Genomic DNA, 25,822 nt, shown 5'->3' with positions numbered 1-25,822 from the left:
ATATATATATATAAATAATAATAATATAAATAATAATAATAATAATAATTTTTTTATTTATTATTATTATTTGTTTCTTGCAAGTATTCTCCAAAATATCTCTGAGCTTCAACCAAACATTGGCTCAGTCTCTCCCCCGCCCCTTAACGCTAATCAAAGCAACCAATCAAATCGCCAAGAACGATCCCGAGTATCCGAGCAACCACCAATAAAAGATTCACATAGGTGGATCTGTCGTCCGTTTTTTTTCGGTGAAGCTCCACCCACTCAGCACTCTGATTGGTCAGTTTGGACAGCCATGGTCGTTTAGGCGATTTGATAGGCTCGTCGCTAAGATATGGGATAGTGCTGTATTTATTGTTAGATACGAAAGCTGTTTTTCTACAGTGGAAGTGTGATATCGCAGTGAGGGATATTTAATTCTCGGGATCTCGACAAACGGGAATATAGAGCAGTATTTTACAGTGGAAACAGCGGATGTGGCCAATTTGATTCAGGTTTTAGGTGAGTGCCGAGTAATGATTTTAGCACTCTGTTTGTTATGCTAACGAGTCAAGACCAACCTGAGACAGCTGTACATTCACTAACCAGTTTTATTTACAATAATAAGTATGTAAACTAGTTTTATAACATCCAGTATATAATATTTAGGAGTCAAAATATCTAGGAGTCGTTTAGGAGTCGATACTAAAAATTTGTTGCTCGGTTCAGCATAATAGCTGGCAATAACGGTCACGTCACCTGTAGCAACGCTTGGCGTCGTCTTGGTTACGCAGCTACTGTAGCATCCCACAGCTACTGTTAACACACACAAACACGCACGCGCAGGGTCTTACTGAGGACCTTCCACTGACCTTAATGAATTAATTGTCCATTTATTTATTAAACACCAGACCTAAACACAGTATCCAAAAACAGTATTTTTTTAGGTTTCTTTTTCTTTTCAGACAGATCTACACACACGTTGCATACACATAGACTCAAATGTTCCAGATAAATGAATCATCTATCTTGGCTTTCATTTAATTTGGTAAGTAATCGTAGCTAAAATTAACCTTCAGGGTGGTTGGGAAAATGATACCTGTTGTATGTAAGCTACACCGGCTATATATTAACAATGCAGCAATATATGTGGTTTACAGTCCTTTGTATTTTGTGTTATTCATATAATTTAATACCACATTGTAAAGAGTTTACAGTTTACACCGATGCCCTGTGCCTCACAGATGTGTTGAATGGTTTACAAAAATTTCTAAAGTTGAAATCTGATGGTCTCTGTAGGTGGATGATAAACATTGATATAATTGATTTAATTAATTTCTGTGATGCACGAGTAACAATACGATATAGCATTCGCTAGTATCTAGATAGACGTGGTAGATATTCCATCAAGTGTTGGAGATACACACCAAATTACACCAGAATGGAGTGGGGTTTTGGAAAGCATGACATTGATTTGATCATGGTGTGGAAAAATGCTTGACCGATGCTAGGCCAAATTTTATTAGAAAGTGAAACTATAGTCCAGTTTTTCAACAGGGGAACATCAGGGAACTGATATTCTCCGTTAAAGTGATGTGAATTGAATAAATGGGGATCTCTATCCGTAAGACCTGTGAAAATGTTACCGTCCTATGTAGTGTAATCTCTGTGGTTTCCTACACAACCGTGGCAATGTAATGTAAAAGGCTACATTGCTCATAATGGCTTATTGTGAGGCTCTTACCTTATTATTGAATAATTAGTTTTGGTGCCAACCAGATTTGCAGCAGACTTTAAAGAACTGCACAATTTCCTAAGTGGCTTTGTGTTAGGATTTGAAATAGCTATTGCCTCTTCTTTAGCAGTCAACCTTTTAAGGCTTTATCATTAAATCCTCTTTGGCTATATCACAGAATCCTCCTTAAATCCTTTTAAATGTAAATGTGAACAGTGGAATACTGTTCCAGTTCAGGTAAATCCCACTGAATTTCTTATTCTTCCTTATGTCTTTCTTATTCTTTCTTTCTGTTTGACATTTTTTCCGTTCATCTCAGGCTGAGAGAGGATGCACACTACTCGCAGTCCAATGTCCATCCAGCCTGGAATGGCTGGAGACGGGCTGGATCTAAGCTTGAGCGGATCGCAGCTTTCCATGGGCCGCAGACCCAGCAGCGCCTCACCGGGAAAACACTTCTCCCGCTCCATATCTGTGTCCGTGTCCGGTGATGGACGTGGCAAACGCAACACTCTGGTTAGCCTGCACCTTCCTAAACATGTCACAAAGGGATAACAAAATAACAATAAATGTATTCTTAATTACAGCATATGCTGAACTATTTAATTCATCTTACACTGCAGCAATTTGCCAACTGCATTAAAAAAAAAAAAATTTTATATTTAATATTGTGAAACATCTTTGAAGCAAAACTGTCATTTCATTAGTACCCGTCACTATTTATAGGGAAAATCCTCATGTGGGTTTTCTGCATTGTTGTATGTGATGCAACTCAAATCCAGACAGTGTATCCTAATATTTCAGTGTCCGCAGCAATTCTAACACATTTTGCCACAGTGATGACTCTTTAATTGAAGTGCTATTCCTCCCTGTTGATGGCAGGTTGATGGTGGGTTTGGGAGTTCCCGTGCCATTAAGAATCTGCGGCGATCAAACAGCACCACACAGGTGAACCAGCAGGTCAACTCTAGACTCAGGTATAAAACGTCACACCCGTTCTCTTTTAGTGTCATTATTTTATAGTATGCTTAGGAGCCCAGTTACCGAACTGTGCAAGTGATACTGAATTGCTAAAAAAAAAAAAAGTAGAACGTCTTATTGTGTAGATGCGCAGAAGTGGAACATTAAAAATACAGCATTAAGTCTGCTAGTCCTTTATTAAGGTGGAATTTTATTCCTTTGGGGAAAAAATTGCAGATTTGCCACGGGGAATGACCGATGTGCAGAGACGTTCTATTCCACTGGTGTCCTATTTTCTAATAAAACCCAGGAAGGCAGGTTTCGAATTACAGCAGTTGTGCTTATCTTGCTTAGTAACTTCATACGTTCTTATACATTCTTAGGCATTGTATACGTTATTTCACAACATTCTGAACATTGCTTTCACTGATGTGAGTGATCAGAGAGGTGCCCCAGCTTGTTGCCTGTATGGAGCGTGTATGCTCCAGGCATCGTCATGCTTGGGTGATGGCTCCTAAACTTTTGGGCTTCTGAACTGCGTGGAGGAGCAACAGCTGGGGTTTGGAAGATTTATCTTTTTTTCTGCAGACAATGGCTATTGTTTGTTGGCTGCTGCAGCAGCAATGTGGAGGAGGGCACTGTTTGCAGCTTTGTCCCAAACAGGGAGGGGGGTAAGAGGGAACTCTCTCGGGTTTCTCTCTCGAATGAGGCTGCAGTGAAAGGAGAAGTGTGCACACACCAGGAGCTTATTGTCCGGCAGCTGCCGTCACCCTCCCCTCAGTCTGCCTGCTTATCCTATAGAGAAGCAGAATAAAGAACAACCTTGCGCTGTTCCCTCGTCGTTCTGCTCATCAATAGCTGTCATTCCCTGACCTCCCCTCCCCATGTCGTGATGGAATGTGCTTTTTAAAATCAGTGTTGCATCCATTTTCATTTGGCCAGCTGGCGTTGTGCATGTAAGGCCATGGTTAGGTGTCAAGATGAGCAGCATCTGCCCGCGTTGCACATTCTGGATAGTCCAAGGCATTTAAATGTCTGGATAGAGGTGATAGCCATATGCTAGTTTGTGTTCTCTGTGGTTAGCGAAGGCATCTGTGTCTCTTAACGGCTGCCCTCTCATTGCATTCCTTAGCAAAGGCCTACTGCAGCTGTCCTCACAAAGCTGTCACCACAAAAAAGGCATTTTTTTGTTTGAAACGGGTTCATCTGATATGGTTCACCATGCTCAGGTCGACTTTCTGTTTTTGTTGAGACAGCTCCTGTGGGTATATCACTCATCACACCTTTTTTTCTTTCAATAGGTTTAGGTGAAGCGGTGAAGGTGTATCAGTGATGTTAATGTCTTTTTATGATGTTTGTGTGTTTTGCATTGTGGAACCAAAACCCTGCGAATTGCAAATGTCTACTTTGGTCTAATTGGTCAACGTAGACTTGGACTGAAGTTTCCATCCATTTTGATTTTATATCTATTTTGAGTATTCGAATAATGTCTCTGGGAATGTCTGATATGAAAGATAGTAATAATAATAATAATGGTGGATTATTAAGTCTGAGGATGCACCCTCTTTAGAATGTGCACAATGATTCACTTTAAGTTTATTTAATGTGAATCATGATTCATTGACTTGTTTTTACTGACGTTCATTAAATTCTCACCTCACCTCTCTCTCTCTCTCTCTCTCTCTCAGTGAGGGCCATACAGAGGATTTCTTGGCTCTGTTTGACAGCAGCACTGATGGTCGTCGAAAACTATCCAGCCTCACTAAGGCTTCTACAGACCACACAACATGGAACATTCTGGTACTTCTCTGCCTGTGCTATTATTTACCTCTGACTGTCCTGCTGTTGAAGTTTCAGTGCTTTAGGAAAATTTATAAACTTTAGGTTTTTTTATTTTTGTACAAGACTTCATAGTTATAGTACTTATAATATACTTCAGACTGTATAGTTCCAGAAAAGTAGTAATAAGGTAAAAAGAAGTATCCTGCTGGGATAGTTGCAGCTAGAGGAAATTAATCTGCATTAATGTCATTACTGTGTAATGTACAGTAGCAGCTTGGGCTTAGTGTAGGGTTCTATTTGGGTCATTTTTGACAAACTTGCTTTGAAATTCAATGAAGTAAAAGCATTAAAAAGGAGTACATGAAATTGGATAAACTGCAATTCTTACCCACTTTAGTGGTGATGATAAGTAAGCCCTCTTACTGTGGCAGTGCTGTGTGACCGACTGTTAAGAAATTTGCAGAACAATTCTGCAGAGTAACCTGAGATGAGACTGTAATGCTGTGGTTGTATGCCTTTTGTGAAGAAAATGAAAATAGTTTTTGTGTTTGTGTGTGTGTGTGTGTGTGTGTGTTTAAGGACGACCAGCCACGAGCATTCCCGTTGCCCTCCAGCTCTCGCAGCACCTGCAGTACAGATTCACCCACTGGCATAAGGAAAAGAGATTCTGGTGTTTCATTGGCTGATAACTTTACTGCCAACAACAGGTGGGTTAGTTAGCATCATTCACTTCCCAGACACATTGTCCCAATCCTTGTGAATTGGACTATTGTCAAAGCTGCTGTGAATGAAAATCAATCAATCTGACCATCAGATTTTAGAATAATTAATATATACAGTGGTGTGAAAAAGTAGTGTGTGTGTGTGTGTGTGTGTGTGTGTGTGTGTGTGTGTGTGTGTGTGTGTGTGTGTGATGCAGTACTTAGCACTGACCTAAGTGAATATTAAGTTCTTCAGACATCTTTAAAACAACTGATGTTAAAATTGTACTTCGGAATTTCTTGATCCTCCCACTGTGTTCAGCTCAAGTTCATTGTGTTTAATGTTTTGCAGGAGCAGTAAAGCAGCTGTGGGGAACTCAGTGACAACTATGCTGCACAACAACCACTCAGACAAGCCTCTCACACCCAAGAGCTCCAATCAGAAACCCTGCTTCAAGTATAAATACATCATATAAAAGCTCATACTTACACTAAGTGAGTTTTGTCCAGCAGGTGGCGCTGTAGCTTTGTCAATGACCAGATATTTTTGTTGGTTCGTGTCTGTACAGTAACATCATCAAAGCCACAGTGAACGATGAGGGCACATTAGAGAGCAGCTCCCTCACAAAGTCTCAGAAGAACTTCACGGCTTCTTCAGGCTCCAATAACAACGTCTCCAGCTCCCGAAGCCCTCGCAGCCCTCGTAGTAGAGAGGTCACGGAGGAGGAGGCAGAGAGGTGAGGCCTGAGCTTCCTCACTGTCATTCTGTGTCTGCTTATATTCTGAACAACATTAAATACAAAATTCTTCTAAGATTCCAATGTCGGATCATATTTGTTAAGATATTGCTGTTTGAAGCTGCGTGTGACACCCACTACTTCAACTGGAATTTTTGCCAGCACACTTATCATATCTGCACTAAAACAGCGCACAAACTGCACACATATGCAACATCTTCATAATCAATAATACTGTATATACCATAACTACATAATTATTTTACTTTTAAATTACATTTTTATTTGGACATTATTTGTTTATGTATGTGAACTAATAAAATTTAAATTTGAATAAAAACCGATTTAATCTTTTTTCAACAGGTTTATCCAGCAGGTCAGCCATGCAGCAGTCACAATCCAGCGCTGGTACCGCCGCTATGTCACCAGGAGGAACACAAATGAAACTGCCCTCAAGCAACTGCTTACTTCCAAAAGAAAGGTACTGAGCTGGATTTCCTTAAACTCTGTAGTGTCCTGATCCATTTGATCCTCATGTCTGAATACTGAAGCTTTTTGAGATCAAGAATAAGATGAAGGATTTCTGGAGTTTTTCTTTTTAACTTAGTTCAAAATGATTATAATTTTATAATAATAATATAAATATGATTATTATTATTATTATTATGATTATGATGATTATTATTATTATTTGCCCTGTGTAGGATAATTTTATTGGTAAGGGTGTGTCATCTTTTAAAATGTTTCTTTTAAAATAATGTTCAAGTCTAAATATCACAAATAAGACATATGCTTAAGCAGGAAAGAGAGCAACAACAGGAAAAAGCTGTGATATCACAGAAAAAGAAAGAGGAGGACAGGAAACGCATCAGAGAGGAGAAGGCCCGTCTGGCCCGCCTCACTGCTATCCAGGTCTGTCTTGTTTGCCACATGCATATCCATTTCAGATAGATAAAAGGCTGTGCTGTTTTTTTGCTGTGTTAGAATAAATCAGTTACGCCCAAGCCTAAAGTTGTAGACCGTTTTACAACCGCATGCTGGATATCTTTATCAAATAAATTGTACTGTTAGTCTTAGATTGTGCACAGTAACAAATTTCATATGTGTAATAACAATGTTGTATTGTATGTGTCTCTCACACACACAGGAACTGCAGCAGAAGAGGGAACAGCGAGCTGAGGAGGTACAACGAATAGCAGAACAGGAAGTAGAAGCCCTGCAACAGGCTGGGAAAGTGGGGCATATGAAACTCACTCAGAGTTTGCCTACCTCCCCTACAGCCAACAAGGCTAAGAACACAGGTATCTGGAGCTCAGCAGCTTCCCCTTTCAGTGGTTTTGTTTGTTTGAGCTAAAAACCCAAACTGTTATTGGTGATGGTATTTGAGGATATTCTAAGTATTATACCTCTGATGTCTTTGTTGAATATGTTGAACTGCTGCACACAGATTCTAATGTGGATTTGGAGAGTGAGCTTGAAGATGTTGCCAATCAGAGGGCAGCATCACCCACGGTGGTGTCAACACGAAGAGGCTCTCAGTGTTCTCAGGTAATTATTTAAACTTTTTAAGGGACAAGACTTCATTGGAGAAATAGTAAACAGATGAGAGTGTTTCTGAATGTATATTCTCTCCAAGAAATATACATATATTGATTTTGAGATTTTCTTTGAGAAATTCCACAATGCACTTAAAATAAGTTGATGCTAACTGAGATGTTGTTGCTCAGGAGATTCTGCAGCGGTCTGTGAGTGTAGAAGACCAGCGACAGGGGGCACCATCGAGCAGAGCTCATTCTAAAACAACACTTAATGACCTCCTTGATTCCCTCAAACTCCTAGAAGAGGGACCAGAGAGACTCTCAGGGGCTAAGAGCTACCGGAAGGAGAAATACTCCTGGATTGATGAGGTGCGTCTGTTCTGGTCCACCAGCAGTTTTTATGGCTTTGTGGTAGTTTTTAACTTGACTGTATTATAGACTTCCTGTCTTGGGAAGAATTGAGAACCCTTGGTCTAAATGCACTTTAATGACACAGTTTTGAGCTCAAACATTTGTCATCCAATACCCCGTATAGTGTACAAAATAATATAACGTAAATGTGATTGTGAGATCAATCAACATCATGAACTCATAATATTGAATTCAGCATTATGGACATAACAAAAATATTAAAATATTAGGTAATATTCCCATATTTAATGATGCTATTAACATATACGTATAGTTTGTACTATTCCGAAAAAAAACAACTTTTAGGGAACACATAAGTAAAACCACTTTAAGTTACTGTACTTGGTTGATCTACTTATGCTCGAACCTCCAAAAAAGAATTACTGTCTTATTTGGAACAAAATAACTGATATACAGTCTGATCATACTTTGAGAACACTACTTATTTCTAACATCCTACTCGCCCCTTCAGGATGGAGGGTCCATCACCCTAACCACAGATAATTTGGAGAGACATGGGCAGCTGAGCCAGAGCCCTGCCCTGTCAGATGGCGTAGCTTTACTCTCTGAGGCCAAGCTGCAGAGCATCATGAGCTTCCTGGATGAGATGGAGAAGTCTGAGCAGGAGAGGCCACGTTCAGTAACCTCAGGATCACACAGAGAGGTACTGCTAGGATCTGAGTCAACTTTGATTTGAGCTACTTTTTTTTTCTGCCCACTGTCCATATTCTTTATTTTTCAAATTGAAAAGCTATATATTTTTAATTTCTATAACTATAGATTTGCTGTGTTTATCTATAGGTGCTGCTATCTGAGGAGGAGCTGGCTGCAGTGGATCAGGCTTCTGCTACTGCTGCTGAGGTTGCCAGCTCTACAATGAGACTCAAACTGGAGCTGAAGGAAAAGCAACGCGCTGTCACGATGCTACAGACCGCACTGGTAAATTAATATATGCACATTATATTAAAACTTTATAGGCACTTTATATGAAAACAAATGCCTGTTTGCATGTCTTGCTACATGGATGTTTAAAATACATAAAGATATTGAGTACAGCTGGTGAGAACAAACGGATATCTGGTTGCAGACCCAGCAGAGAGAGCTGATGCTCCATAATGTGAAGGAGACAGAGAAGGAACTCAACAACAACTTCCAGATGCAGAAACAGCAATACGAGGCTACAATCCAAAGACACCTGGCTTTCATCGACCAGGTACCTGTGACGCTAACTGAAGTTCTAGATAAAATTTTATATATATATATACATACATATATATATATATGTGTGTGTGTGTTTCTATTTTAATATTTAAATTTTCATGAACCTGCTCAGTTGTAAACTCATCAGCTGTTCAGTTGATTTCTGTTGAGTTAGCATGATTTATTTTGCACTTGATTGGCTGATTAGGTCACTGCTTGAATGTGCGTGTGTAGATGTGTTCTTATTAAAGTGGGTGGTGAAGCTATATACAAATATATATAAAGTATAATTATTTTCATAGCTTCATGCTAATGTTCATCTTTGGGAGACAGACACTAACTGAAAAAGTCTGCTGTGAGTGTAGTGAATTAGCATTAAGTGGAAGTATTTGTTCACTAGATCTATTCATCAGCTAATTAACAAACCAAAACATGTTTGAACTGGATGGATTAGAGGAGGCCTGTTACAGATTATAGATTATCAATAGAATAATTGTTTTATTGGCTAATTATATGACCTCTGTTCAGATATAATAGTCTGGAAATGTGCTAATATTTAGATCAAGAAGGAACAGTTCCAAAAGATTTACATTTGCCTGACACTTTTATCCAAAGCTATTTACAATTACGACCGTGAGAGTTAAGTATTTTTCTCAAGGATCCAGTCATGAGATTTGAACTCACAGCTCTTATATTTAGTAACCCAATGTGTTTAACCACTCACCCACATCCTTAAAATTTCGTGAGACCACACAGCTTATACAGTAGAAAGTATGAAAGTAATCTATCTCTTGTTCTCAGCTGATCGATGACAAGAAGTCCCTGAATGAGCACTGTGAGTGTGTGGTGACTGAGCTCAAACAGGTTGACCAGAAATACACAAAAAAGATCAACCAGATGCAGGAGCAGCATGAACTGGTGAGTTGTATCTTTTATCATGAGGCTGGTAGTCAGACCTGGGGCCTCTTTTGTCAGATGTGTCTACATGTAGTTTTGTGCATAACCATGTGTACACACAGTTTTGTGCATGAACCAGGTGTATGCAAATGTCCCCACATGCCTGACCGTGGTATACCCCCAGTGGTATACACATGTAACAGCAAGTAAACTGATTATTATATCACGTACATCATATCAGCATTATTTAAAAATGTATTACTAATTAATTACTTATTTCAGTACTCACAGTAAATTAAAATAGGCTGAAAGAAACTAAAGGTGAATTGGGGTTATGCATTGTTTTCAGCTTTCCTGAGGGAATGTGTTTTTAGCACCACTGGAAATGTCTGCGAGTGAGGATTGGATCATTTGGTTTTTGTCAGATTTTTTTTTTTGCCATTGCAATTTTAGTTGATCTCGAATTTAGAGCTGTAAATTTCAAATTTCAGGTACATTTCAAAGAGAAATTAGCATCTCACTACCAGCTACTAGATGAATAATGACATTTCCTACTTACTTACACTTTTAAAACCAGCAGAAGAAAAGGCAGCAAAGAACTACAAGTACCCTACAAGTGTTGTACTTCGTGCAGCAATATCTTTGTCATTGTCTGTGAAGTTTATCTTCTTAAACCTTTTGGGAATATGCATGAGGACATCAATTTTGAATGGGTGCTGTTTATTGATGCCTACTGCATACATCTGTGTGTACATACATGATAACTACCAGTACATATTTAACCTGGAGTGTCCACTCGTATCCGGAAAGGGCTGGAATCGGTTTTCATTCCAACCATGCAGAAGCCGCACCAGAGTCAATTAAAAGCCAGGATCAACTGATTAATCAGATGGTATGCGGTATGGCTACTGCTGGGTTGGAATGAAATCCTGCACCCACAGCAGCCCTTTGCAGAAAAGAGTGGACACCCCTGTTTCACATGCTTTAGTAAACGAAATCCCTGGTGTTTGTAACAAATGCTTTTATTTCTTCCTGCATTAGTGTTATGTGACTCTAGGGGCTTACCTGCTTGCTTGCTCTACATGTGTGCTGTTTTCAAGACTTCTGGGTTGATTTAAATCAGTTTTCAGCTGTAGATCTTTAGATCTTAGTTATTTTTTTAGCAAGCATAAATTCCTCAGTCATTGTTTGTCTTTTAATAATAACCTCTGAAATTTATTTCTCTAACACAAAACACCTTTCATGTAGAGGTGTGTGTGTATGGGATGCATGTGCTTGATTGCAACATTGCTTTTGCTTTCCTTAACTGTTCTCTCTTTCTTACCTTGTCTGTTTCTCTGGCCCTCTGCTTATTTTTGTTCTTCTGGCTGTAGGTGTGGCAAATTCTGGGTCCCTTGTGTGAGGTAATGCTTGTGTTTCCATTTCTAACCTCCACACCTTTAATCATCTCATTGCTTTTTTTCCACAAGAGCTTTGCTGTCTCTTGAAAGTCTTAAACATGCATAATAAAGTGGCCTATGCAATGTTAATGCTTAACAAACAAGTGCGAACAGTTTTTGGAACCACTGACAAACAGCATCATTACACCCTGCTGTGAGAAGCCTGTAATAAAGTCAGACATGTAGACTTGTAGATCAGTACTAGACACACCCTATAATAAACCAGGCTGGTATATGGAATGTTTACTCTGACCAGAACAGTTCAATTTTAGATGTTCACTATTTGTGTGTATCTACTCTTTTTACCTTTTAAAATAAAATGGAACATTTCAGGGTAGATTTGCAGGCACCTCTGACAACCTATCAAAACATTTGGATTTTTTCCACCGAGTCGTGGCCACCCCACTGTTCACATTTTGGTGGCTGAAAAGTTTCTTCCTACTAACGTTTTAGATTTTTTTTTCTGGGGAAATTAAATATAGAATGCTGGAAAACAATGTGAGTTTCTATGATGACTCAAGCACATGCTTCATTTCACAGACTTAACACTGCATGTTAACTGCATGGATTTGTACATCTAAAGTAAACACACAGATGGTTTGAGCCATTTCAAACACGAGTCAGCAAAATTAAGGAGTTTATTTAACATTTCAAGTCAAGTCAAGAAGCTTTTATTGTAATTTCAACCAGATATAGCTGATGCAGTACATGGTGAAATGAGTCAATGTTTCTACAGGACCATGGTGCAACATAGAACAAAGACAGAGCTACATAGAACAACACAGTGCTAAGGACTTACGTAAGTTAGTATTAGCCACATAAAGTGCATCTGTGCTAACAGTGCAAGACAAAAGACAGTGCAAACAAAACACAAAAGAGAGTGTACAAAAGCAGCACCAACCAGAGTACATACTGTATATTCTACAGTACTTGTAGTATATTCTATAGCAAAAAATACGGGAATGAACACTTAATGTAATTGCAGCAGTTGTGTACAATATAAGATATTGTACAAAACAGCACAGTCTCCAGTGTCAGCTTTTAGTTACAGTTGGTACATTTTTTTACTGGACATAATACTGAATTACAATAAAAAGTGAATTACATTGCACTGTCATCATCTTTCTTTTTTTTTTTTTTTTTTTTAGTATAGCACTCAATTAATATATTATATGGGCAAATGTATGTGCACAGCTGACTCTTACACCCATATCTGTATTTCAAATCTCTTATTTCAGAGTTGGTTCCCTATTTGCTGTTATATTATAAGCCTTCCAACAAGAGCATTAATGAGGTCAGACACTGATGGTTAGTGAGGAAGCCTGTAGTTCAGCCAGTGTTCTAGTTCATCCCTAAAGTTGTTCAGTGGAGCAAGACACTTAGGTGCTTCCACTCCATCCATGACCTTATCTCACTTTGTGCACAGGGATATTCTCATGCTAGAACATGTTTGGCCCCTTTGTTTCAGTGAAATCTTATTGCTACAGCATACAGAGATGGGAAGGAGTTTATATACTTTTAGCCATATGTCCAGACAACATATTTAAAGGGACCAAAATGTACCCTTTAGCTAGTCACAGTGAGGTGATTTTAATTTCTTTTACTCTTTTTCTCTTCTCTGCAACCTCAGGAGATAAAAAAAATAAAAGAATTAATGAGTGCCTCAGAAAAGATCAGGCGAGAGAAGTGGATTGATGAGAAGACCAAGAAGATCAAGGAGATCACTGTCAAAGGTGAGCTGGTATAAACCAATTATGCTTCCATCTCTTCTTCCAGTCTCCACTCAACTGAGCTGTCAAAGAAGTAAAAAGGCACATGCACTACTAAGTCCTGAGTGACATTAAAGGGTAAAAAGGTTGCTTCTTCTCGGTTGTCTATCAGCTGTCCAAACTGCCATGTAAAATTTGCATGCTATCATTTGACCTACAGAATAAGACAGCAGGTAAATCTTGTCAGTGACCATGCAGTGCATAAAGTACAGTGAAAAAAGCCACAAAATTCTCTCAGACACACTCAATTTGCAAAAATAAAGTCAAACAAGGACATTGCAGCATGTCAACATTTTATTTGTAGACCAGACTAGTGTTAATTTTGTCACCTATTTTTAATTTAGTCTTAGTCTTAGTCTTGTGCCAAATGTCCTTGTTAGTTTTAGTCATATTTAGTCATTCACATATCTTTTTTTTTGTTAGTCAAGTTTTAGTCGACTAAAAGTCTCATCATTTTAGTCTAGTTTTAGTCAAAAGAAAACTCAAGGCATCTTAGTCAAGTTTTAGTCGACTAAAAGTCTTTTAATTTTAGTCTAGTTTTAGTCAAAAAATTGTAGTCTTTTTTTAAAATAACACATTATTACTGAGATTATTACTGATAAACATTTCAGTAAAAAAAAAAGTGTTTCACATCTCAAACATTGGTTAAATGTCATAATTACCTGACAAAATACACTTGTTGAATGATTTTTGTTCAAATTTTAAACGTGTCTGGTTTTCAATTTCTGATTTAGGAGACACATTCACAAATGATCTACCTGTTCTGAAGAGTATTTTATTTTAACCAACACAATTCAAAAGTTGGGGCCCAACAGACTCTGACTGACAACTTAAGTTACAATGGTTTTTAAAACTGTTTTGGTTGCCTTGTGTCTCATGTTTCTTTTCAAATCAGAAATAAAATAAATATACTCAGAAAAACTGAAAAGAATAGGCCTACTTTACAAGTCCTGTGTACAAAGTCATGTACAATAAAAGAGCCTGCGCAGCGACAGGAAATATAACTTAACACAAAAAGCCTGCCTAGACCGTGGACTTGTGCTCAGGATTTTTTTTTATTTATTTTTTTTGAGCGGCGTGTGGAATTCTTTCTTGAGCAACAGCGCGAAGCCACGAACTCGTTCAAAATATTTTAAAGGCGTAACAGCTGATGAAAAAGCAGAGACAATTGTAGACGAAAATGAAGAGAGATTTTATCTTAGTTTTTATTTTACACAAAACATTTTCGCCTCGTCTTTTTTCGTCAACAATAATGCATGTTAATTTAGTCTTAGTCAGCGTTTTTGGACAGTGGTGCAGTCTTCTCATCGTCTCGTCTTAGTCATGAAAAAAAAAAGGTTGTTGACGAACATATTTCGTCTCATCTTGTCTGACAAAATTAACACTAGACCAGACTAGACTAACTTGTAAATCTGACTACTAGGGTAGTTTAATTAATTTTGAAAATCTTATGAAATGTCACTTTTTATAATGTGTAATCGTGTATGTGTAACTCACAACCAAAATCTTTTGACATGACACTTTGTATAATGTATATTCATATCTGCATGTTCAGGCCTTGAGCCAGAGATCCAAAAGCTGATCTCCAAGCACAAGCAGGAGCTGAAGAAGCTGAAGTTGCTGCACGATGCAGAGTTGCTGCAAGCAGATGAGAGAGCAGCACAGCGATACGTCCGACAAATCGAAGAGCTCCGAGAGCAGCTGGAGAAGGAGCGAGACGAACAGTGCCAGCGTGAGAGGGAGCTCGCCAAGCAAAGGTATACAGCGCAAAGTCATTATTAGCACCTAAAAGAAAGAGTGTCTGCTGTACACACACTGGCCCTCACAAAATACTGTCAGTTATTAACATTAGTGATTTTTTTCATTGTTTCGAATAACCTTGAAAGATGCTTATGTCAGGATTGTCCTTTCAACCCACTATTAAAGCTTATTAAATAAAAGAGCTTGAACCTTTACTGTCAGTTGATCAGATCTGAGATATTAGCTTTAGGATGTCAATGCTGTATCATGTAATTTGTAAGGTATACATGCAGGGAACATGCTTCTTCATAATTAGTGTACAGGATCGGGCTGTGTGTAACTGTATATGTGTGTGTTAGGTTTGAGAAGCAGCTACAGGAAGAACAGAATGCCTTACAGCAGCAGAGCAGACGACTCTACAAGGAGGTTGCTGATGAGAAAGAGCGACTTACCCAACAAGCTGCTAGGTCAGGATATATACAATTTTGTTTTTACATTAAAAGTTATATAATCATGTCAATTCATGGTAAAATGAAATAATCAGGTGAACTTTATGTATATTAGTCACTCTACTACTGACATGCATTCTTAAGTTCACCTAAAAGTGTGTGTGGTGTTTGTGGTACAGGCAGCATACTGAGTTGGAGGAGTTGAAGACTCAGTTGGAGAACAACAGCTCTCTGGCTAATCGTGCTTTAAAGGAAGAGATGGAAAAGAGCAGAGAGGAGCAGGAGAGACGGCACCAGGTAAAAACTCGAAAGCACAATTTTAGACTCAAATGGTTCATTAGGAAATGAAACTGAATCGTGATGCATGTAACTTGCTAGGCGAGGCAGCTTGGTGGACCTGAGATTCAAACTCATGACCTAGATCAACACCTTAACCACTGAGCTACTACATCCCTATATATAGATCCTTTAGATCCTTTTTATTACTTAGTATTCAATATAAACGTGTGCATGTGTGTGTGTGTGAGAGAGAGAGAGAGAGAGAGATACGATGGCAGACATGACAGCTGTCAACTTTCACACCAGTTATCAGTTATAACACTTGTGCAGTAGCAGCATTCAGGAATTATTTGCTGAATGCTGTATTGATTCTTGACTTGTTAGCCGTAGTGCATTCCTGGTAACAAAATAACACTTGTCTTGTGTTGTGTTGTGTTTTTAGGTGGAAATGAAGGCTCTGCTGGAACGCATGGAAATTGAGAAACAGACATGGGAAGAAAATTACATGAAAAAGGAGGTTTGTTTTTGTGTGTTTGTGTGTGAACCATTTCATTTCGGTAGTAGAGAATGTTCTCACAGATGATCTGTTCCACTCATATTTCACCCAGTTTCCCACAATGCTGCTCAAAGATTTAAAATAAACACTAACAAGAACTGAGAAACAGTTAAAAGCAAAGTAAAAGACATTGACGTTGATAATACATATTTCAACAGAGCTTTACTGAGTATTAAAATAAACAAATGATTTTAAACAAAAGATGAATTCTAAGCTGTTTTATAAGTCGATTGAGCGATGGTTACCACACAAGACATCAGAAATCTTGTATGTAAAAGAGCTTCTGAAGCCAAAGCTGGTGCCTGTTGCATTAAAATTTCTCCTAGCAGTCTAGAAAATGCCAGTAAACAGAGTTCTGTTCTGCTTTTAAGAAAAAAATAGGGGGAGACTGTCCACCTAAAATAGTAGCAGTTATACAACAGTTTATTCTGGTCCACTAATTTGAATAGAGACAGTGTTTCAAGAATGGTTAATATTTAGTTAACACTGGGACATTTTAGTGTTTGTATTACTACATTTATATGTGTTCGATATATAAAATTCCAAATTCACCAACAGTTTGTCGCATTAGGACAACTCCTACTGTAACAATGGGCTGTCAGTGAGTCTATGCTCTATCCATTGAGGACACTAAGTCACCTACAGTCTGCTTGTGTTTAATTGAATGAGATGTGACCTGGATATACTGTAAAACAACAAACCCACAAACTCAATGGGTATTTAAATGAAAGCTTAACGACTAATTGAATATCAGCGTGGCTGGGATTACCCCGTACCTCAGGGCTCAACTGATCTACAGTATAACGGCACACTTTTTTGTACAATGTTGCTTAATTATTATCATCTACTTAAAATTAACTATTTAAGGTTAGACCAGTGATGACATTAAGATTTTTTATCAGTACTTTTAATGCAATAGTGATATCTGCAAATACTTGTTTTCTGATTACATATATTATAATACAATTTTTATATAATTATTTTACTATTTGCATACTCAAACACTGTAACATGATCTGGAACGGTTTGCAGAAAAATAGATATAATCAGACTTGGCACAAGCTGTGTCACAGACCTTTTGGTGTTAGTCCCGAATATAGAAACAGACATTTTAGTGCATCCGTGTCAACGTCTGTATATGAAGGTCTGTGTAATCTGTGTAATAGTCTGCATCAGATACCCGAAGCTTTAAAGTATTAATGACAATGACATTACCTTGTTTTGACCCCATAAATACTATGACGATCTAAATTATAGAACAATTCATAAACATTGGATTTCTTCTGAAATATTGTTAATCTTCATCACTCAAACTTTGAAGCAAATTTAGCTGTGTATATATATCAGTCTTCTATTAGCATGTTTTACAAAATAACCAAGCCAAAAAAATCTTGGAAAACTGGAAAACACAGTGATAAAACTCTAAGAACAGTAACCATTGTAGCACATGAGACTACAACTAATATTTTTAAGGGTTTCAGCTTTCACAAGTTAGTAGGAAGTGCTTAAAATGATTGCAGGACATCTGTGGCCAAGTTTCTCACGCTGCTTTGGTGTGATCTTGGAAAACTTTTTCTGGTCTCTTCCACAGTTCGGTAACTGTAGTGGGGATTTTTTTTTTTTTAACAATAACTATGTTTCTAATGATTTTCTAGAGGTTTCTGATCAGCTTTAAATCAGGACTTACATTATTTCAGTGTTCTTAGCATCAATGAACTGCTTTACCTGCATTGCAGTGTGGCAAGGCACGAAAATTGTAAGTTGATTGGGAGATGTTTCTTCAAATTCCGATTGCCACTGTATGTTTTTAGTAGCCTTTGGCTATTCCGTGTCCCTTTAAATAAAATGGTAGCATGCATTGCTGTTATTGCCTCGCAATAGGTGGTCACATGACTGAAAATATGGACAGGCCTTAAATTGCCAAGTCCAGTATGGTGATAATAGTTGTTTACAAAAGCATTTTTGCACTTGATACAGTGCCTCCAAACCTAGCACTCGCACACAATGTTCTGTAGTGTAATTTTTTTTATCCCCATAAACCACAAAAGAATTTCTTCCACCACACTGTTTCTTCTTAATATGTTGTAAATCACCATGTTGAGAAATGCTGCAAGCATTTGGCCTACTTTTAAAAGGTACAGTAAACTGTTACCAGCCCAACTGAGTAAAGTAATGTAGAGTTTGTAAAGTAGGGCAGGGGTCTTTAATCTTATCTGCAAGGGTTGGAGTGACAAAAGTTTCCATTCACCTTTTATTACTTTTTGTTACATATATCAACCTTCACAGTATTATTGTCATCAGCCTGCTTTGCAAAACCGAAATCATGAGCTTCCACACATACATCTGTGTGACAGAAAGTGCAATGTTTCCACAGGAAGTATGGCTGCTTACTCGAGAGCGAGAGCTGAAAGAGGAAGTGCGTCGTGCTCGTGACAAAGAGATCGAGTTGGTCATTCAGAGGCTAGAAGCAGAGACAAGCAGTGCCAGAGAAGAATGTGAGAGAGCTGCTGAGAACCGGTGAGCATAAAAAAGTATTTGTCTTCAGCCATATTTTTTAGGCCCGTGTTCCTAATGAAGTGACACCAAACTGTACTTGAAATCACTTTCCCCCCAACCCCTAGATTTACATATCAGAACAGATTTCCAGACAATTGCTTTATTTGGGTTTGACACATCATGAAATCCTCCAAGTCAAATGAAAATGGATATCATGATGTGAAACTCTGACATGAATATCAAATAGCTGAAGAGGAAGAGGATATTACTGTGCTGTGACCTTAAATGCACCAAATACAAATAGCAAGAAATGAACGGAAAAATTCCACTGGGTTTACAGATCACTTAATTTCAGTACATTGTTTGTGTTCAGTGTAAAGCGTGTGAGGGAAAAGTATGAATCCGAGCTTCAAGAGCTGGAGCGCTCAGAGAAGGTGGCTCTGGAGAAACATCAGGAGATGAGAAAAAGACAGAGTGAGCTGGAAGGAGAGAATCTTCGCTTGCAGTCCCTTCTCAAACAACGAGAGCAAGAAATCACTGATGTCACACAGGTAAATGATGCAAGATAAAGTAACAGTCCACAATGCACACAAACCAGGGTATTGAGAATGAACACACTCATGTTCTTCTTAACATTTCTAGTAGCATTTGTCAGCAAATGTTATCCCAAGCTTATTTCATGGAAAATGCCAGCAACACTCTGGTATAACCAATAAAACAAAAGAATTCTATTACATGATCATTTGCACTACTGGAGGATATCCAGTGACCAAAAAAAAAAAAAACAAAGCATGTTTTTGTCTCGTAAGCCAGTGTTCTGCAATTACTGTAAAACATTGCTGACGTAAAAGGTGTCAGTGTTATCATGGGCACAAGACTCAGTCATGCTTTGTAATTAAAATAAAGTATAAAATATAATTAAAAACACTCACAAACATACAGTAGTTTCAGGTGTAGTGCAGAATTAAATACACAAGTAGTAGAATTATAGACACAAATCACAGGATCAACATACTTGCACGTCTGCATAGCATAATGCTGATACATTTCTCTGTAAACGCAAAACTTATTTCACTGGTTATTCTAATTGGTACCTAGAAGCTATAATAGGATTATTAGGGCTGAGGGTAAGCCTCGTATTCAAACAACTGCTTGAGTAATGTGTCAGTAATCGTGACATTTTTCCCTGTTTCTATGTCACACCCACAAATCCATAGTGTGTTCCTGTGTGTGTTTGCAGATCCGTGATAAGTTGTCAGAAGAGAGGCGTAGCCTCGCAGAGGTAATCAGAGAGGAGTTTGCAGAGAGACTGGTTGTAATGGAGGAAGAGAACAGGAGGATGAGGGTAGAGGTGGCAGAGGTACGTGCCAGACTCAGGCTGGAGGTGGAGCGACTCAGCAGAGAGAAAGAAGAAGAACTGGCTGAGGTTCACCAGCGGTAAGGAGAAAAGAGGCAGAGACAAAGAGCAGATGCTAATCTTTCTAACTTGGCAGTTATTCATGATGTTTACTGCATGAACGTGCAGATGTGCCACAGATGTTATACTGTAGATAAGCAGTCACATGGATTTGTACTTTCTATTTTTTTTAGGGTGAAATCAGCTATTTTGAAAAAGGAAGACACTGTGAACACCTTGCGAAAGCAGCACGAGGTGTGGATGCCATCTTGCAAAAATGCCTTAAAAAAACATCTATTCTACCCTTTGGGGTATGTAAACTTAGCCTATAATTAAAGACATCTCTGACACTCCCCAATTTCTGTCCTAGGCTGCACTGAAGAGGGCAGATCACCTGGAGGCCCTGTTGGAGCAGCAGAGAAAACAGCTGTTAGGGAAATGATTCATATTCTTCTCCCATTTTCCTTATCACAAGGAGAGATTGATAAGGAGGAGGGAAGAAAAGATGGTTCCACTACATTACCCTGTTTGGATTGACAATGTTGTCTTTTCCATGATCCAAGAGAACACTTTTCTCAGCACAAATTAGAGCTAAGAGGCCTTTGTCTCGCCTTGGACTAGACCACAAACTTCTCCTGACACACAAGCGGAGGAAGAGAAAAAGCAGCAGGCGGAGGGTGTGTGAGAAGTGGTGGGGGGAATTTTTCTGCCAGAGACATTTTCTCCATGTGAGTAGGGTGGGGGTGGGAAAAGTACTGGGTACACAAGCCTTCACAATAATCACTTTTAGACATTCTAAAAAAAACACTGTGCTGCCCTTTCCCTGGAGCAAATCATTGTGTTAAAAAAGGAGTGAGAGAGAGGCAGAGTGAAGGAGAGACACTACATAGAAATGGGAAATGAACAAAACAAAAATAAATAGATGTGTCATCCACACAGTTTGCAACCCTGTGGCTGTTTCAAAGCCGTTGCCCTGCTACAGACCTTCAGCTTTTACACAGTATTACAGGAAGAGGGAGGGCAAAAGCTCACCCCTTCTCCTTTGTGTCAAATACAGATGCCTTTTGTCTCAGGTCTCCCCAGGGCTCATCCTAAGTAGTGGGATCACAACATGTTCACTGAAACATGCAGGCCTCATGACCAGCCAAGCCCTGTATTTAAAGAGGTCTAATCAGAGTTGTTATAGTTAGGTTTCAGACAGAAAATATTCTAGAAACTTGATATGTAGATGGAAATAGAAAGAAAATGTTAAAGGATTCGAATTGTGAACATTTAGGTATGTTTTAGGATAGAAGAATGGTGGATATATGAGTAGTGTTTAATATGAGAAAGTACCAAAGTAAATCTTTGGAATTCTAAGGTTAGTAATAGTAAGAAGGCTTCAGGATGTGAAAAGAAGATGGATAGACAAAGCAATGTAAAAAATACTTTTTTTTTTAAGAGCATTAAGGAAAGTAAAGCTAGAATTTAAAGGACAGATTCAGAATACAGTGCAGCGGGTTTCTGTGCATTTAACACTAAAGCTTCACCAGGTAATGTATTCCTCTGAGCCTTGCAGAGGCCTGAGACAAAATGCATTAATACGTTGAAAAAGGACTAGGAGGTTCAAACACACTTCTCCCTTGTTCTGTTCCCCCAGAAAACACTCCCCTTTGCATTCTCTTCTCCAATTACACCAATGGGATTGACTGATCCATCTTGGTATTGAAAGTAATATGGTTACTTAAATTGGCTGCATTTTATGGAATGCAATCTTTTGTAGCCCTGTTGATCTTTTCCAATCTTCAGAACTCCTGCTTTTTGGTGTAGAACATTTGGAACAGAGAAATATACTGTAGCCTCTTGTTTGAGCTCTTAAGCTGCTGTTCTTGAAAGGTCACAGAGCATGACCGAGTGGAAACCACCTTTTACTGGTGGAAATTTGGGCCCCAAGTCACAGTCCAATATCAATATTAGTTGTGATTTTATATTAACCTTTAACAAGTAAATGCCCTTGACTGGTTCAGTGCTCCCCTAAATGGAGACAGCTCAGTTTTGATGAATTTAAGCAATTCATAACTCTTTATGCCTTCCATTTGATGAAAAGGCCTTATGTTTGACCATTCTGAATGTTGTATAGATAGTACTGTCCATTTGTACCATTTTTTTGATGGGTTTTAGTAAATCAGATTATTCTGATGTTAAATAATATTTTATACAATGTTTAGTGAAAGGTGTCACCCTGGTACCTTGAGGTCTAGGATAAAGCACAATTTATTTCCTTATCACATTTCCAACATTCAAAATCTCCATTCCCTTATAGCAAGCCAGACTCCAGTAGCATTAGCAGGTAACGCAGACACTGAGATCTATTTCAGATGTGTTTTTTATAGCGTGCAGATTCATACCATTCCACCCTTCTCTACACATACAAATAACGTGTGTGTGTGCTTAAGATTAACTGAGCATGTAATTTGAACCCTAGATAAAGGTTCATCTAGAAGGACAAATAGAGGAATGGTCCGGTGAATGTTTTATAAAGTTTAGAGAGCAGAGGAGAAGAGCTGTGTGTTTAGGTCCATGGCCTTTGTGTTTATTTGGGTTTGCAGAATGGTTGACATTGTTGGTGCACACCATCTGTAAGGATTCTGGTCTGATTCCAAAAATGAATACAAACAAAACCATCAGTGTCCTGGTCAATGTTTAATTAAGGACCATGACGGTGAAAACAAAAGATATGACTCATCGCTTAAAAGTGTAAATTTAAAATAGTCTGAAACAGAAGAAATGAAGTAACACTTTCATACACAATCACATTCTGCAGGTCAGTGAAAGCCTGCATATCATCTCCTTTTTGTTAAACAGGTGCATCGGTTCAAAGATTGAGTTGCATGACAGAAGTGACATAAATGATAATATAGTTCTGATTAAATTTACTGCTATTTTTAAACCCAGATGTATTATGCTATTTTAAAAAATTGTATGTAAAATCGGTATTGCTTACAAATAATGTCACCAAGCCGATCTGGTATATTTGTGGTAAGGTGGAAAAACCCTATCAATTTCATTCATGACTAAAGTCTTCTAAGTAACAATTACCATTATTTCCCCAAAGTGAATGAATTTTATATTTCCACTGGTTGGAGTTTATTTTTGTGCTATGACAGTGAATGATATTTCCTGTATCTAAAACTTGTCATTATGGGTTCTATACATGTGCCCTTTTTGTAGCTCTTAACTAATAATTTAATCACAAATGTAGTTCTTTTGTCATTATGATCAATTATGGTGATTTTAAAATGTGAAGACTTTGACTGTACCTGTACAATAAATCTTATTAAGATGACTGTTGGCATCGTCCTTCTTGTGCCCATGAAACCATACAATGTTGTGTTTGTGCTTGCTACCTAGCATAACTGTCTCCATGGAATTCATGTTAATTAGCATGACCTCCCTTTGCCTCACAACTTTGTGCTGCTCAATAATGTGAGCTCAGTCCTGAGCATTATCCTGGCTTTATTCCCATTGGAAAACCTCTGATGGCTGCCTGAAGCCCTTGGTTTTCTCTTCTCTCTGTCTTGCAATTATACTGCTTGCTCCACTTCTGTCTCCTATTCCATGGCAGCAGAATCGAAACGTAGGCAGGTCTCTGTGTCTAACCTAGTTTGTTTTTTATTTTCATTTTCCTTAAATAGAACATAACATAAGACCCTATAATATGTGCAGTGTTCATCACAGCAACTGTAAAAAGTTACCCAATACGCCATCAGTAAAGCACCTTATCTTATTTGTTTCTCTATTGTCCACATCCCTTTTTTTTTTAAAAGTGGTGAAGTAAAAAAAAATATTTTGTTAGCCATCTCAAATACACACATGCTGGTGGTTATTAAGGACCATAACGGTGAAAACAAAAGATATGACTCATCGCTTAAAAGTGTAAATTTAAAATAGTCTGAAAAAGAAGAAATGAAGTAACACTTTCATACACAATCACATACTGCAGGTCAGTGAAAGCCTGCATATCATCTCCTTTTTGTTAAACAGGTGCATCGGTTCAAAGATTGAGTTGCATGACAGAAGTGACATAAATGATAATATAGTTCTGATTAAATTTACTGCTATTTTTAAACCCAGATGTATTATGCTATTTTATAAAACTATGTAAAATTGGTATTGCTTACAAATAATGTCACCAAGCCGATCTGGTATATTTGTGGTAAGGTGGAAAACCCTATCAATTTCATTCATGACTAAAGTCTTCTAAGTAACAATTACCATTATTTCCCCAAAGTGAATGAATTTTATATTTCCACTGGTTGGAGTTTATAACATGCTGCATGTATGGTTACTGTATGTAAAAACTATGTATGGTTTCTGTATGTAAAACAACTGTATGTATGGTTACTGTATGTAAAAACTATGTATGGTTACTGTATGTAAAACAACTGTATGTATGGTTACTGTATGTAAAACAACTGTATGTATGGTTACTGTATGTAAAACAACTATGTATGTTACTGTATGTAAAACAACTGTATGTAAAACAACTGTATGTATGGTTACAGTATGTAAAACAACTGTATGTATGGTTACAGTATGTAAAACTGCTGTATGTATGGTTACTGTATTTAAAACAACTGTATGTATGGTTACAGTATGTAAAACTGCTGTATGTATGGTTACTGTATTTAAAACAACTGTATGTACGGTTACTGTATTTAAAACAACTGTATGTACGGTTACTGTATTTAAAACAACTGTATGTGTAACCCATACGTTGGATTCACATTAAAGAAAAGGAGGAAATCTGCTAGGTATGAAATCACCAAACACTTAAAATAACAATTTATCTTAATGTCTGGAGTCCCGGGTTCGGGGTCTCACACCAAAAAAAATGTTTAAAAATAGTGGGTCTGCACTTATATGAAATCAAATCTTATTTAGTATAACTGCTTTAGAATGAAGGCACCAACACAGAAATTAACCTGAGTGAATAATGTATTTACTAACTCTTTCTTTTTTACTTTTAAACTGTACTGCAAGTTTATGCAACTTTCTTTTTCTGTTCACATTTAACAATGAGAAACATTTTTAATTGAGCACAATTTACCCATTGAACAATAACAGATGTTATTCAACAGTCACAGTAACAACAAAAAATAGACATATTTACACACACACACACATACATATACATATATATATATATATATATATATATATATATATATATATATATATATATATATATATACTCTCACCGGCCACTTTATTAGGTACACCTTACTAGTACTGGTGTGGTCTTCTGCTGCTGTAGCCCATCCGCCTCATGGTTCGACGTGTTGTGCATTCAGAGATGCTCTTCTGCATACCTCGGTTGTAACGAGTGGTTATTTGAGTTACTGTTGCCTTTCTATCAGCTTGAACCAGTCTGGCCATTCTCCTCTGACCTCTGGCATCAACAAGGCATTTGCACCCACAGAACTGCCGCTCACTCATATTTTCTCTTTTTCGGACCATTCTCTGTAAAGCCTAGAGATGGTTGTGCATGAAAATCCCAGTAGATCAGCAGTTTCTGAAATACTCAGACCAGCCCGTCTGGCACCAACAACTATGCCACATTCAAAGCCACTTAAATCACTTTTCTTCCCCATTCTGACGCTCGGTTTGAACTGCAGCAGATCGTCTTGACCATGTCTACATGCCTAAATCCATTGAGTTGCTGCCATGTGATTGGCTGATTAGAAATTTGCGTTAACGAGCAGTTGGACAGGTG

General features: G+C 38.0%; 1 protein-coding gene across 3 annotated transcripts; it reads left to right on the top strand.

Annotated features, from left to right (window-relative positions):
• The first annotated feature begins 366 nt into the window (after window positions 1-366).
• Window positions 367-23,392, top strand: cep131 (centrosomal protein 131). 3 transcript variants are annotated; one of them, XM_060895741.1, is made up of 27 exons: window positions 367-504; window positions 948-1,030; window positions 2,037-2,233; window positions 2,600-2,694; window positions 4,366-4,477; window positions 5,039-5,166; window positions 5,513-5,617; window positions 5,730-5,897; window positions 6,261-6,378; window positions 6,696-6,809; window positions 7,045-7,198; window positions 7,345-7,445; window positions 7,625-7,804; window positions 8,319-8,510; window positions 8,648-8,785; window positions 8,934-9,059; window positions 9,848-9,964; window positions 13,013-13,115; window positions 14,707-14,908; window positions 15,251-15,358; window positions 15,520-15,637; window positions 16,062-16,136; window positions 18,550-18,692; window positions 19,045-19,222; window positions 19,912-20,108; window positions 20,262-20,322; window positions 20,438-23,392. In XM_060895741.1, exons 3-27 carry the CDS (start codon window positions 2,048-2,050, stop codon window positions 20,507-20,509), a joined length of 3,291 nt encoding a protein of 1,096 aa, XP_060751724.1. In that variant the 5' UTR covers window positions 367-504; window positions 948-1,030; window positions 2,037-2,047; the 3' UTR covers window positions 20,510-23,392. The 3 variants fall into 3 exon arrangements, with proteins under 3 accessions (XP_060751724.1, XP_060751732.1, XP_060751715.1); XM_060895749.1 differs by lacking the exon at window positions 948-1,030 and having other exon boundaries at window positions 6,699-6,809; XM_060895732.1 differs by lacking the exon at window positions 948-1,030.
• Window positions 23,393-25,822: the final 2,430 nt, after the last annotated feature.

This window comes from Tachysurus vachellii, chromosome 2 (genome assembly GCF_030014155.1).
Source record: "Tachysurus vachellii isolate PV-2020 chromosome 2, HZAU_Pvac_v1, whole genome shotgun sequence".
Taxonomy (NCBI): Eukaryota; Metazoa; Chordata; class Actinopteri; order Siluriformes; family Bagridae; genus Tachysurus; species Tachysurus vachellii.
Note: the sequence above shows the minus strand (reverse complement) of the source record. Positions and strands in the feature narration are given on the sequence as shown.

What these genes read in the sequence shown, in the direction of transcription:
- cep131 (XM_060895732.1), top strand. Translation starts at nt 2,048, where the DNA reads ATGCACACTACTCGCAGTCCAATGTCCATCCAGCCTGGAATGGCTGGA. An exon ending in AATACTCCTGGATTGATGAG is followed by an intron (nt 7,805 to 8,318) that starts GTGCGTCTGTTC and finishes TCGCCCCTTCAG; the next exon opens with GATGGAGGGTCCATCACCCT. An exon ending in CGATGCTACAGACCGCACTG is followed by an intron (nt 8,786 to 8,933) that starts GTAAATTAATAT and finishes ATCTGGTTGCAG; the next exon opens with ACCCAGCAGAGAGAGCTGAT.